The sequence below is a fragment of the Manis pentadactyla genome, chromosome 6 (assembly GCF_030020395.1).
Source record: "Manis pentadactyla isolate mManPen7 chromosome 6, mManPen7.hap1, whole genome shotgun sequence".
Lineage (NCBI taxonomy): Eukaryota > Metazoa > Chordata > Mammalia > Pholidota > Manidae > Manis > Manis pentadactyla.
Window position 1 is genome coordinate 17,968,469 of NC_080024.1, and position 11,859 is coordinate 17,980,327.

Here is an 11,859-nt window from a genome sequence, read left to right on the forward strand (position 1 = left end):
CCCATCTTTTCTACAAGATATGCAAACACACTTTGTCCCAGCAGAGCTGGGCCCTCCTGGGAGGTTCAGGTTTAGAACCCCTGCCTCAGAAATCACTAGCAAAGTCCCTCTTACAAACAAGGAAACAGGCCCAGATAGATCTAGTCATTTGGCCTCTGCCAAGAGTAGTGCTTTCCCCCCCTCCACGCCCTGCATGCCCTCTTTGATTCTCTTTATTATTTGTTCAAGGCAGAGTGGGACCCCACCCTCCTGGCCAGCAGCATTGAGGGCTTGGTTCTCAGGGTCTGAGCCTAGGCTTGTGCTTAAGTCTCTGTGGTTTCCCCAACCATCCAACTGGGAAAACAGCGCTTCTGTGAGAGGGAGCACGCATGCGCAACCAACCCACCCGTGGCCCCTCCCGCCCCAAGGGATTCAGGAACCCAGTCCTGATTCCTTTCCACTCAAAACACTCAGCAACTTTATTTGCCTTTGGCTGGCTCTCTGAAGGGAGGAGCAGCGGCTGGCAGCAGCCTGGGCTCCACGCGCCCTCTGGTGGACTTCGGAGGCAAGGACCAGAATCGTGGCCAAACCCAAAGAACTTCACAGTCTGGAGGCCACCGCCACAGTCAATACAACCTAGGAGAGGGTTGCAGTGTTCCTTAGGCCTGCTCCCCGGACCCAGGTTCAGGTGACGGGGCATGTTGGGAGGAGGCCCTGAACCTCTGGCTCTCATACTCGCCCGTGTTGGATGCCCGCATGTTCTGCCGAGCCTTCATCTGCTTCAAACGATCCTTGTCCACTTCCCGCTTGGTGAGGATGAAGAGGAGGATACCACAGGGGAAGCCGATGGCCCTAGGGGTGGGGAGATGTGCACGGGGCTTGGGGAGGGGCCAAGCCTGAGCCAGAGGAGCTGGGAATAATCTCATTCCAGCTTTATCAATTGCATGAACACTGCAATACCTCTTGTGTCTGTCTACTCAGCCTCCACACTGGCTGCTCAAGGGCCCCACGCAAACCAGATCCTGCCACTGCCTTGCTTAAAACTTTGTAACAGCTCCCCATCACTTCCTGGTCAAGTCCAAACTCCCAGGCACAGCACAAAAGGCCCAGTGTGGGTGGGTCTCTGCCCACCTCTTCATTCCTTTTCCCTATAGCCTGACACTCCTCAACAGGAGCCCTGCAATCCTGCCATACCGACTCTGTAGGATTTTCCAGACAGCCCATCCTCTTTCTCTTTCCAAATCTTGGCTAAGGTTCCCTCTGTCTAAACTGCCCCATGCCCCCTCCCAGACACCCCTTCTTAATCTGAGTAACTGCTACTTGGGAGACACTGGTGTGGGAGAAAGGGTACAGAGTCACAAGACCTGGTGGCAACCCCGGCTCTGAGCCTCAGTTCCCTCCTCTGTGAAATGGGGATGTAGTATTTATTTCAGAAAGACTAAAACATAATACTGTAAAGTACTAGCACAGCTCAGATTCTGGAAAAAAATGTTAATTTCTTGCTCTTTTCCATTTAATGTTGATCGATAATATACATTAAGGTCAGAGTCAGATCCAAATAGCAATGTACAGAACACCTAGGTGCTACTATACCACTAATATTATCTCTATTGAAGAGCTCAACTGGGTCTTACCCCAAGCTCCTATGAGAGGATGAGGCCAGGAACCCAAATCTGAATCAGATTAGTTTAGTTTACTACACACAGAAAACCCTCTGTTTCTTCAATTCCACATACTTTCCCACCTCCCCTGCCCAATTCCTCTGAGATTCCAGTCCTCACACCCAGGAACTGTCCCCACAACCTTAGATTCAGCTCACCACTTGAAACTTGGAGAAGTTTCTCGGTCCCTCCCTCCCCTGGTACAACTCCCCACTGATGGGAAGAAGAGTTAGTTAAAACTCACCAGGCTAGTCCCACAGCTTTCATGGGGTTCTTGCCCCTCTTTCTGGGAATGTATTCCAGCTCAGGGGATAAGGGCTCAGGCTCCTCCTTGCACTCTGGGGAGCTGTGGCTTTGCAATGCCCGGATCCTGTTCTGGGAGGCCTTGTTAGATGTGGCTCCTGCGAGAATCCCTGTGGATGGAGGTAAGGAAGGTCAGTAAGGGAGGATGAGAAGAAAGCCCCTGGTGGAGAGGTTGATATCTAAGAAAGGGGAGTGACTGCAGTTTAGAGTAACAAGTGCCAGGAGAATCCAAAGGGAAATAGGAAAATCGCCATCGAGGTGGCACCTTTGGAGGCCACTTCCACATCACTGTGGGCTCATCACCCTGGTGCCAGGAGAGCAAGCTTCGCTGCTACTCATCTCCTCAGACGACAGGATGTGAAGGACTGCAGTGGGGCTCACAGACATATGAAGGAAATCCGAGAAAAGGTTTTCAAACTGCAGAATGTTAGCACCGGAAGGGAGCTTAAAGGTAGTCTCTTCCATTCCCTTAATTTTTAATTATTTTTCTTTTGGTATCATTAATCTACAATTACATGAGCAACATTATGGTTACTAGACTCCCCCCATTATCAAGTCCCCACCACATACCCCATTAAAGTCACTGTCCATCAGCGTAGTAAGATGCTATAGAATCACTACTTGTATTCTCTGTGTTGCATCCCCTCATTTTATAGAAGAGGAAACTGAAGCCGAGAGACGAACTGCTTCGCCCAAGGTCAAACTGCTAATACCTGGGGCTAGAACCCAAGCCTTCAGATGCCCAGGGCTCCTTCCTCTGCACTGCGGTGAGTGTGAAACACATGGAACGCAGGAGTTTAACAGGCTTCCTTGGGGCTCCTTTTTGCAGCAAGACCCCAGAGGTGTCGGGTAACCCGAAGACAGGATGATGGACTGGACGACCTCTAGAGGGCATCTTTTAGCCCCTAGACTCTTTATGATCCTGCAGATGGGTTTGGGCAGGAATCGACAGCCATGACCCCCTGCTACTGCTGGGCAGATTGTGAAGAAAAAAATAAGGATCCCCTTCAGTTCTGCCCTCCCCGGGGTCCCTCTCCTTACCCCGGAGGACGCGGGCATTTCTCGCCCCCCGGCCCTTCAGCGCCGTAGCAGCTACCACCGCCGCCATGATCGGATCCCACCCTCCCTTCACCGCGCTCCCCGCCGGGAATTGTAGTTTGCGTAAGGGGCCTCCCCCGCTCCTTCCGTCTTGCCTACGCACCAGAAACTACAACTCCCGGAAGCCCATAGCCCATGGAGCGGACCCGGGAGAACTACTCTTCCCAGGAGACCCTGAAGGCGCGATCGCTCGGCTTGTTTCTCTCCTGTAGGAGGCGGAGTCAGATCAGGCGGAGTTTAGGTTCTCCCGCCACGCCCCGTCCCCGTCTTCCAACTCTGCTCTGTGATTGGTGGTTCAGCCAACCAACCCCCTTCGCTACTGGCAGAGCGGCCGTCGCTCTTCCTGCAGAGAGTCGCCTACGCCTACTTCCTCCAGGGAGGAGGGGCTCGAGTTCCGCGTCGTCGCGCAGAGCTGACTCTGGGAGGCGTTTGGGCCCAGAGAAGTGGATCGGCCACTTGCGCCGCATGGAGTCTGAATCGGAAAGCGGGGCTGCTGCTGACACCCCACCACTGGAGACGCTAAGCTTCCATGGTGATGAGGAAATTATCGAGGTGGTAGAACTGGATCCCGGTCCGCCGGACCCGGGTGAGAACCGCCGCTCCCCAGGCCGTGGGACAGGAGGCGCTTACCTCTGGCCTCTGACCCCAGCGTCTCCCCTCTCCCCTCCACACCCCACCGGTCATTTCTACCTACCTCTCGCCCTTCCCCCCCTGTCCCCAACCCCGCACGTAGTTCTCAGGCCTGGCGGGGGTGGGGGTTCCCCTGACGCCTCCTCCGGCCCTTCCCCTCACACACCCCCTTCCCATCATCCCCTCCGTCCTCCCTTCTCACACCGTCTCAGGCCGACCCTGGGCTCTCAGACCCTCCTGTCCTCGACCCCTATGCCCCCTCCTCCCTGCCGCTGCTCGCCCCCGCTCACCCCGCTGTCCGACCTCACCTTACCCTCTTGCCACATGACCCCCCCCCAGCCTCAGGCCTCCCCGCACTTCCCAGCATCCCTCCTACCGCCTGCCGAGTCCCTCTTTTAACCCTCTCCCCAAAGCAGATGATCTGGCTCAAGAGATGGAAGATGTGGACTTTGAGGAAGAGGAAGAAGAGGAGGGCAATGAGGAGGGCTGGGTTCTGGAACCCCAGGAAGGGGTGGTAGGCAGCATGGAGGGCCCAGACGATAGCGAGGTCACCTTTGCATTGCACTCAGGTAGGTCTCTGAGGAGATCCATCATAAACTCAGTCCAGGTGGGCATTTGAGCATCAGCCATCCGCCGTGTGCGGAGCGTTGTGAGGGACACGGAGCTGGGGAATCTGGGCTTGCCCTGGAGGAGCTCACAGGTAGCGGACACTGGGCTGGAATGGAGGGGACATCTGGGTTCAAATCCTACCTCTCCTACTTACCATGGATAATCCTTATCAATCTCATGGGTCTTAGTTTTCCTTTAAAAAGTTACCTTTGCAAAAGTTAATGGAAGTTAACTTAGTGTTAATTAGAGATAATACCTTTTTGAGCTATTTTACATAATCCTCCCCAATACTAGCTCTTAATAAGGAGCCAGTCTCATGGTGCTCTCCTCACTCCGTTTGTACCTAGTCTGGTGGCAGCCCACGGTGAGAACTGTAAGCCCTATGCGTGTGCCCTCCTCTTGCCCCTGCGTCAGTGTGGGGGTGACCGGAGCAGCACTGAAGGGGGTCTTCCCTGGAGAAGGATGCAAGCTTGGGGAGGGATTTCTCCAACGACCTGATGCTTGAATCTTAGAGGAACTTTGATGCAGCCTTCTTCTGTAGGGGAAAGATATGTTGCTTTGGGAGGAAGGGGGTGGGCTTCCTGAAGGTCCCAAAGAACAGTACCCTAGGTGGGCACCCCGTCCTCTTACTCATGGAGTATCTCTCGGGATAGCATCTGTATTTTGTGTGAGCCTGGACCCCAAGACCAACACCTTGGCAGTGACAGGGGGTGAAGATGACAAAGCCTTCGTGTGGAGGCTCAGCGATGGGGAGCTGCTCTTTGAGTGTGCAGGTGAGGGGGCTCAGGTGAGGTCGTGTCCCTTTGGAGGTCTTAGGGGGTTGGTGTCTGTTGTTTGTGCATCCAGTGGCCTTTTATTGGCCATCATTTTGTGTCAACCCTATGCTGGCCTGAAGGCCAGATAACAGCATGGTCTGTCCTGGGCACAGGGAGGCACTAACCTGCCAAGGGAGTCCAGGAAAGGCCTGAGAGGAGGCAGTCCTGGCACAGCAGTATTTGGGCAGACAGGAGGATGTGGGTATTTCAGGCAGAGGTGTGGAGTGGATGGGACGGGGAAGATGTAGGCCTGGGCTGCATGGGAGTGGTTGAGTGGGATGCCAGCATTGAATCCCTGGGGAGACCTGGGGGTGTTGGTTCCCGAAGCAGCAGCGCATTGGAGTACCTTTTCTGGGATTCGTTCATCTGTCTTTTTCCCCTCTGGTCCTTTCTAGGGGCCAGATAACTGGGTCATGTGCCTCCAGCACTAGGTACCCTGATACTTTCTTCTCTTTTTTCCCACTCTTCCTTGCAGGCCATAAAGACTCTGTTACTTGTGCTGGTTTCAGCCATGACTCTACCCTAGTGGCCACAGGGGACATGAGTGGCCTCTTGAAAGTGTGGCAGGTGGACACCAAGGAGGAGGTCTGGTCCTTTGAAGCAGGAGATTTAGAGGTGAGATCATCAGAGAGGTAGTCAGCTCTGGGGCTTTGGGGAGGGGGTGAGAGTTTGGGGATCTAGTCCTGCCTTTATCACACTGAGCCAGCTCTGAGCCAGGGTGCAGCAAGATTGTCTGTGTCTTTTACCTGGGAGGTCCTCACTGATGTCAGAAGCAGGGAGAGCTTGGATGGCGCTTACGGGACAGTCTCCTGGGAGGGATGGGTGATGGGCCTCCCTGATAACACTTCCTTCCTGCCCAGTGGATGGAGTGGCACCCTCGGGCACCTGTCCTGCTGGCAGGCACGGCTGATGGCAACACCTGGATGTGGAAGGTCCCAAATGGTGACTGTAAGACCTTCCAGGGCCCCAGCTGCCCAGCCACCTGTGGCCGAGTCCTCCCTGATGGTGAGAGCAGCTCCCCTGTGTTTCCCCCTCTGGATCCACAGTTTTTACCTTCTTAGCCTCCCTCCAGAGCCGCAGCTGGCACACTCTGAGGCCTGCTCTCGGGAGCACTGACCTAGGCCCCAGAGCAAACAGCTGCCCCTTGCCCACCCTGAGCTTGGGCTTTGCCGCTCTTCCCTGGGTCAGTGTCTGTTCCCTCACTTTCTTGTCACCCCCCGCCCCCACTTCCTTGCTGGGTGTCTGGGAGAGCAGTCTGACCTTCTCTCTTCATCTGCGTCTCTGGCCCCTTAGGGAAGAGAGCTGTGGTTGGCTATGAAGATGGCACCATCAGGATTTGGGACCTGAAGCAGGGAAACCCTATCTATGTACTAAAAGGTATCCGAGGTGGGGGAAGTGTTAGCCTGGGCCTCTGTGGGGACGGGGCTGAGCCCTGGGGCAGGCCTTGAGGTTGGATGAAGCCTGACTTAGGCCCCGGCTTCATCCTAGGGACTGAGGGTCACCAGGGCCCTCTGACCTGTGTTGCCACCAACCAGGATGGCAGCCTGATCTTAACAGGCTCTGTGGACTGCCAGGCCAAGCTGGTCAGCGCCACCACTGGCAAGGTGAGTTGGCCCGGAGGCTGGCTGTGGAGCCTCTGCTGTCCAAATCCTCTCCCTTTCCTCTCTCACTCTTCACTGGGCCTTCTTTCTTCACCACCTTTCTTTACAGAGGCCTCCCTCTGATCCTCTCCTCTGGCTCATAGGTGGTGGGCGTTTTCAGGCCGGAGACCATGGCTTCCCAGCCCAATGTGGGAGAAGGAGAGGAGAGCGAGTCCAACTCAGTGGAGTCCTTAGGCTTCTGCAGTGTGTGAGTGTGAGCAGGGCCTTGGCCTGCAGACAAACGGGAGGAGCTTGGGAGAGGGGCTGAGGCACCAGGGAGGAGGGGACGGTTCATGGGTCCAGGTTCCTCTGTGAGCCTTTGTGGCGCTCTCTGCTCAGGATGCCTCTGGCAGCCGTCGGCTACCTGGATGGGACCTTGGCCATCTATGACCTGTCTACGCAGACCCTCAGGCACCAGTGTCAGCACCAGGTACAGGCAGCCTGGAGCCATGGCCATGGCTGTGGGGAAGGCCCAGTCTGTGGGCTGGCTCCTGCATGGTCCTTCTTTGTGGCCATCCCCACACCCTTCTGCCATGGGAGTTGGGAGCAGATGACTCTCATCTCTCCTGCTCCTGACCTCTGCCTTGCCTCTGTTGTACTCTGTTGCAGTCTGGCATTGTACAGCTGCTGTGGGAGGCAGGCACTGCTGTGGTTTACACTTGCAGCCTGGATGGCATCGTGCGCCTCTGGGACGCTCGGACCAGCCGCCTTCTTACTGACTACCGGGGCCACACGGCTGAGATCCTGGACTTTGCCCTCAGCAAGTAAGCGAAATGGTCAGGGCTGGGGTCTCTGTGTATATTTGGAATGGGGAGTAGCATCTGGGGGGGTCCCCGGAGTGTGCGACAGGATTCCGAAGGGAAGCTGGGACTTAAGGCCTGGTTGCAGCCTGTGAGGCCTTGTGGGAGTCATGGCTTCTTGTTGACTGACCTCTGGAGCTTCATGTCTCAGTCCCAGGGCTAGGATTGCCCCCCTTGTGCTGCAGCTCTTCTCTTCTGAGTCCCTTGCTGATGTCTGGTTTCAAATGTGCTTGCTGGATGTGGGCTTGTCAGCACCAGGCTCTCAGGATCTAGATGGAGGATGCTCTGGAGGAGGCCACTGAGGCCCCCTGGGTGGTGGGCTTGGGCTGAGCCCCAGAACCCTCAGTCTCTTGCACCCATGCTTTCTGTCTACAGAGATGCCTCGCTGGTGGTGACCACATCAGGAGACCACAAAGCAAAAGTGTTTTGTGTCCAGAGACCTGACCGCTAATGGCTTCAGCCTCTGCTTTGTGTCTGGTGTTGAGGGAGTGAAGGGAGGCACCCCTGACCAGCAGAGGTGGTAGGGTATGAGGAAGAGGAGGGGAGGGGCCCTGGACTACTTTGCAACCCCTCAAACTGACTTGCCCCCTCTCTGCCCCTTTCTTCTCTTAAGAGACCCACCCTGTGGGCCCCTCCCTCGCTAGACCTGGCTTGTCCTCAGAGGGAGGAGGGTTCAGGCCTTTCTCTGCCACTGTGACTTGCTGGTGTGAGCCACGGGAGTGCATATTTGTATGTGGGGAGGAGGCCATTGGGGTTCCCGTTCTTTCCCTTCCCAAGTCTCTGGGGGTGGAAAGGAGGAAGAGAGATTAGTTACAGATTTTAAAAATGTAAATAAAATATACTTCCCAGAGACAGTGTCCGTGTGGATTTTGTGCTGGCTGGACATGAGGAGGAACCAATGAGGGGCATGTTAGGGTGAGGCTCCCCCTGAGATCTGCTGAATTTTGAGAGACCTTAGCTCAGACTCTCTTAGGCAGTGATTCGTCCTTGCCTACAGTCACTTGTCTGTGTGGAGTTGGAATCTCCCCAGATGCACTTGCGGCATTAGGTTCTTTCCACAGCCAGTCCACCTGCCTCTCCCTCTCTGCGATACGGAATGAGGTAGCCATCAGCTGGGCCAGAAGAGCTTTATTTGGTCAGGGTGGGGTCCTGTAGGGACAAGTGGAGATGGACTTGGTGGCCAAGATGGAGGGCTGCTTCTAGTAGGAGTGAGCAGAGGCCCTTTGTCTAGTTCAAGTCGAGGTCCACGCTGCTTTGGCTGCTGGTGTGGTAGGTGGTGCTGGCGTCAGGATTGCCCTGGGAGGCTCTTCGCCGAAGCACCCGTAGCCACCTTCCTGCGGCTGCCCTCCAGGGGGCTGTGTAGCGCTGATCCCCGAGTCCCATGGCCACAGGCACGGCCGCCGCACTGGCGCTGCCCAGTGAGATGAGGGACAACAGAGTTCCAGGCCCCAGGGGTGGGCGCTGCTCATAGGCCAGGACTGAGAGGAGCAGGGTAGCCACGTAGGGCCCCCAGCACAGCCCAAAGACCAAGGTGGCCCCGGCGTGCGCCCTCGCCTGCCTCCAGGTAAGGGCCCGGGCCAGGGCTGAGGGTGCACCACGGCACACAGCCCGCTCCAGCCGGCGGATGTCCTGCAGCTGGCGGTGGGCGGTGGCCAACACACGGGCAGAGAGAAGGGCGGCAGCCCCCACGGCAGGCATCAGGAGCCCGTAGACTTCAAGGTAGAGGTAGGGAGCTGGGAAGACAGCCTGGGAGCTGCAGTTGGTACCAGGAACCCAGTGGTTCCACCCCAGAGCGGGCAGGCTGGCAAAGAGCAGGGGGCCAGCCCAGGTGAGGAGCAGAGCCAGCCGAGTGCTCCCACGGGGCTGGAGAGGCCGCAGCACTGCCATGTAGCGCTCCCCGTGCACCAGCAGGAGGTTGGCAAGCAGGGAGAGGAAGGAGAAGTTGGGAGCCAAGAAGAGGAAGAGGCAGGACCAGTAGCCCCGGCGGCTCTGGCTCCATAGGCCTGGCAGGGCGGGCAGCGCCAGCCCTGTGAGCAGCCCGGCCAGCAGCAGGCTCAGGAAGAAGCAGCCAGCAGGCGGACTGCGCAGGTGGCGGTCCCTGGCAATGCCCAGGGCCAGGAGCAGGTTGGCAGTGACGATGAGGCTTGCCAGAGCTAGGGAGAGCCCCAAGGCCCCCACGGGAATGGGGCTGGGCACTTCCCTGGTGCTGTTGGGTGTCATCTTGGGCCTGGGGATGGGGGATGCCTGGAGCAGCAGCTGGCATGCCTGGGTGAAAGATGGGGTAGCCAGAGTTAGGGTGGGGCTGCAGGTCATTGCCCCCTTGCTGGGGGCTACACACAAATTCAGAGGTTGGAGATCAATGGACTGTGCGCCATATTCTGTTTGCTGATAAACATTTTGTCAGTTAATTGCCGATTAAAATTCACATACAAATTCATCTTTTTGGCTTCTCTTGGGAGATCAGGTGTGGCAATGTGTATGTCCTGTGTGGTAGCAACCAGCTGGAGCTGAGCGGTGGCTGTTCTTAGGTCCTCACAGTCCCCACCCAGCCACTTTGCCCATTTCTGGTCTCTGCCTTGTTCCCTCTGGGCAGCTGTGTTTAGCCTCTGTTTGACTGAAAGGTGAATCTACCCAGCCTCAAAGCATTTTGTTCATCTTTGCCACCACCTGGCAAGGCCTCTAAATTAGCCAAAAGGGAGGATAGGGTCTGGCTGGTATGGAATGCGGTCTTCTGACCAGCGCACAGTTATGAGCATCCTTCAGGCGGGGCTGGGGCCTGGTGCTAGGGGAGGGGGTTGCTATTGTCAGATGTGCACAGCCTGGTTGGCACCAGAGCATTATGATATGGTAGGTTCGCTAAGAATTGGAGGATGGGGACAGGTGTGGCAGAGGCAGGGCTTGCTGAGTATTTGCTTTGGTGACCAGGCTAGGCAATGGGTGGCCGCAAGCTGGGTGCCCTGTCCCCTGCACCCCACCCGAGTCCACGTTACAGCGGGTTACAGCTCAGTGAACAGCCTCTGGGTAGGATTTCCAGCCTATAACCTTGACGCGTCTGCGCCACACTAGCAACCAGGCCCTTCCCGGGAACTGAAGGGAGAGGAGGTGCTTCGGGAGGAGGAGGGTTGGCAGTGAATGTGGAGATGCCCCCGCCACCCCCACCCCTAGGGGGCTGAAGCTGAGCTGAGGAGAGGCAGGAGGAGCCGCTGGGCAGTGCCTGGCCCCCCTGTGGTCTGACCTAGCCCCATCCTTCCCTTCACTAGGCTCCCTGCCTCAGCCCTCTGGGGCTCTGCCCCACCACCACATCAGGGGATGGGGGAGCGGTCTTTGGCCTTCAGGAACTCCTGCTCTGTCAACAGGAGGGCAGCCGCTGTTGCCAGGATTAATGTCAATAAGGAAAGGATTCCTACCTGCCCCCTCCCCTAAGTCAGAGAATCAGAGGGCTCTGGCCACTCCGAGCCCAGAAGATGGTGCCCTTTTTATTCCCAGCTCCCCCGAAGCCCTCCAAGCAGGGCGCCAAGCGGCTGTGCCCCTTTCTGCTCCCCCCAGCCTGTTTCCTCTTCCTCAGTCTCCCCCAGTGTCCTCCACCCAGGTCATTATCCCCTCTCCAGCAGCCCTCCAGTTTCTGTTCCCCTTTGTACTATCAACTTTATTAAACCCTGTGAGACCTCAGGGTCTGTTAGTTCAAACCTGGACTGAGTCCTGCGCTGGAGCTCCCAGCCTGGGCCTGGAGTTAGTTCCCTACCCCACCTCCACCAGAGCAGCAAGAAAGGCAGCCTCAGCCCCAGGGCAATTTCCCAGCAGTGTCCTGGTGGCCCTGGTGGCTTGGGCTGGGTGCAGTGGCCTCTTCAGGATCTGGGGCTCAGGTCTCCAGGCATGGTAGGGGGCTGAGTGCTGAGTTGGGGAAGGGGAAGAGGGAATAGCTACTCACATGGCTGTTGGGGACAAGTGTTGCTGGCCAGCCTGGGCTTTCACGAGGGTCAGGGAGTTGCTGCAGCCAGCCCTGCGGGGCTTCTGGCAATGTCTGGTGTCCTGGCTGGTGAAGGCATGGTGTTTCCACCCTGTGGGACAGCAGGGCCCTCGGATCTCAGCTGCCCAGGCTCTGCCCGCAGCTGGGTTCCCAGAGCCGAAGCTGGTGGGGCTCAGCCTGGCCCCGCCTCTGGGGGTGGGACCTGGCACACCCTGGCTGGAGCAACTGGGAGGTCTTCCCCTTCTGCAGGGCCCGCCCTATCCTCCCATACCAGCGTCCTCTTCTGCAGCCACCAGCCACAGTATGCCACCTCGGCAGCAGATCCCCTACTTCAGGTCATCCAAGCTGCTACTGCCC

General features: G+C 57.1%; 3 protein-coding genes across 4 annotated transcripts; 1 reads left to right on the top strand and 2 right to left on the bottom strand.

Annotated features, from left to right (window-relative positions):
• Positions 1-429: 429 nt before the first annotated feature.
• Positions 430-3,138, bottom strand: LOC130678801 (probable hydrolase PNKD). The gene is made up of 3 exons (XM_036915799.2): positions 2,985-3,138; positions 1,885-2,053; positions 430-831 (listed from the first exon to the last, which is right to left on the bottom strand). The coding sequence occupies exons 1-3, from the start codon at positions 3,049-3,051 to the stop codon at positions 639-641; spliced, it is 429 nt and encodes a 142-aa protein (XP_036771694.1). The 5' UTR covers positions 3,052-3,138; the 3' UTR covers positions 430-638.
• Positions 3,139-3,416: 278 nt separating this feature from the next.
• On the top strand, positions 3,417-8,385 carry AAMP (angio associated migratory cell protein). Of its 2 annotated transcripts, none has more exons than XM_036915826.2 (11): positions 3,417-3,627; positions 4,085-4,240; positions 4,934-5,053; positions 5,571-5,710; positions 5,956-6,100; positions 6,389-6,472; positions 6,584-6,699; positions 6,840-6,943; positions 7,075-7,165; positions 7,345-7,499; positions 7,911-8,385. In XM_036915826.2, exons 1-11 carry the CDS (start codon positions 3,507-3,509, stop codon positions 7,984-7,986), a joined length of 1,308 nt encoding a protein of 435 aa, XP_036771721.2. In that variant the 5' UTR covers positions 3,417-3,506; the 3' UTR covers positions 7,987-8,385. The 2 variants fall into 2 exon arrangements, with proteins under 2 accessions (XP_036771721.2, XP_036771730.2); XM_036915835.2 differs by having other exon boundaries at positions 3,418-3,627; positions 4,088-4,240.
• A 260-nt stretch (positions 8,386-8,645) lies between these two features.
• On the bottom strand, positions 8,646-11,643 carry GPBAR1 (G protein-coupled bile acid receptor 1). The gene is made up of 2 exons (XM_036915846.2): positions 11,464-11,643; positions 8,646-9,800 (listed from the first exon to the last, which is right to left on the bottom strand). Exon 2 carries the CDS (start codon positions 9,753-9,755, stop codon positions 8,763-8,765), a length of 993 nt encoding a protein of 330 aa, XP_036771741.1. The 5' UTR covers positions 9,756-9,800; positions 11,464-11,643; the 3' UTR covers positions 8,646-8,762.
• Between the last annotated feature and the right edge of the window lie 216 nt (positions 11,644-11,859).

Excerpts from the sequence above, each read along its gene's own strand:
- LOC130678801 (XM_036915799.2), bottom strand. The coding sequence starts at position 3,051 with ATGGCGGCGGTGGTAGCTGCTACGGCGCTGAAGGGCCGGGGGGCGAGA. Across the intron at positions 2,054-2,984 it reads AAATGCCCGCGTCCTCCGGG|GGATTCTCGCAGGAGCCACA; the intron begins GTAAGGAGAGGG and ends CTCCATCCACAG. Across the intron at positions 832-1,884 it reads AAAGCTGTGGGACTAGCCTG|GGCCATCGGCTTCCCCTGTG; the intron begins GTGAGTTTTAAC and ends CCCCACCCCTAG.
- AAMP (XM_036915826.2), top strand. The coding sequence starts at position 3,507 with ATGGAGTCTGAATCGGAAAGCGGGGCTGCTGCTGACACCCCACCACTG. Across the intron at positions 5,054-5,570 it reads GCTGCTCTTTGAGTGTGCAG|GCCATAAAGACTCTGTTACT; the intron begins GTGAGGGGGCTC and ends TCTTCCTTGCAG. Across the intron at positions 7,500-7,910 it reads CTGGACTTTGCCCTCAGCAA|AGATGCCTCGCTGGTGGTGA; the intron begins GTAAGCGAAATG and ends TTCTGTCTACAG.
- GPBAR1 (XM_036915846.2), bottom strand. The coding sequence starts at position 9,755 with ATGACACCCAACAGCACCAGGGAAGTGCCCAGCCCCATTCCCGTGGGG.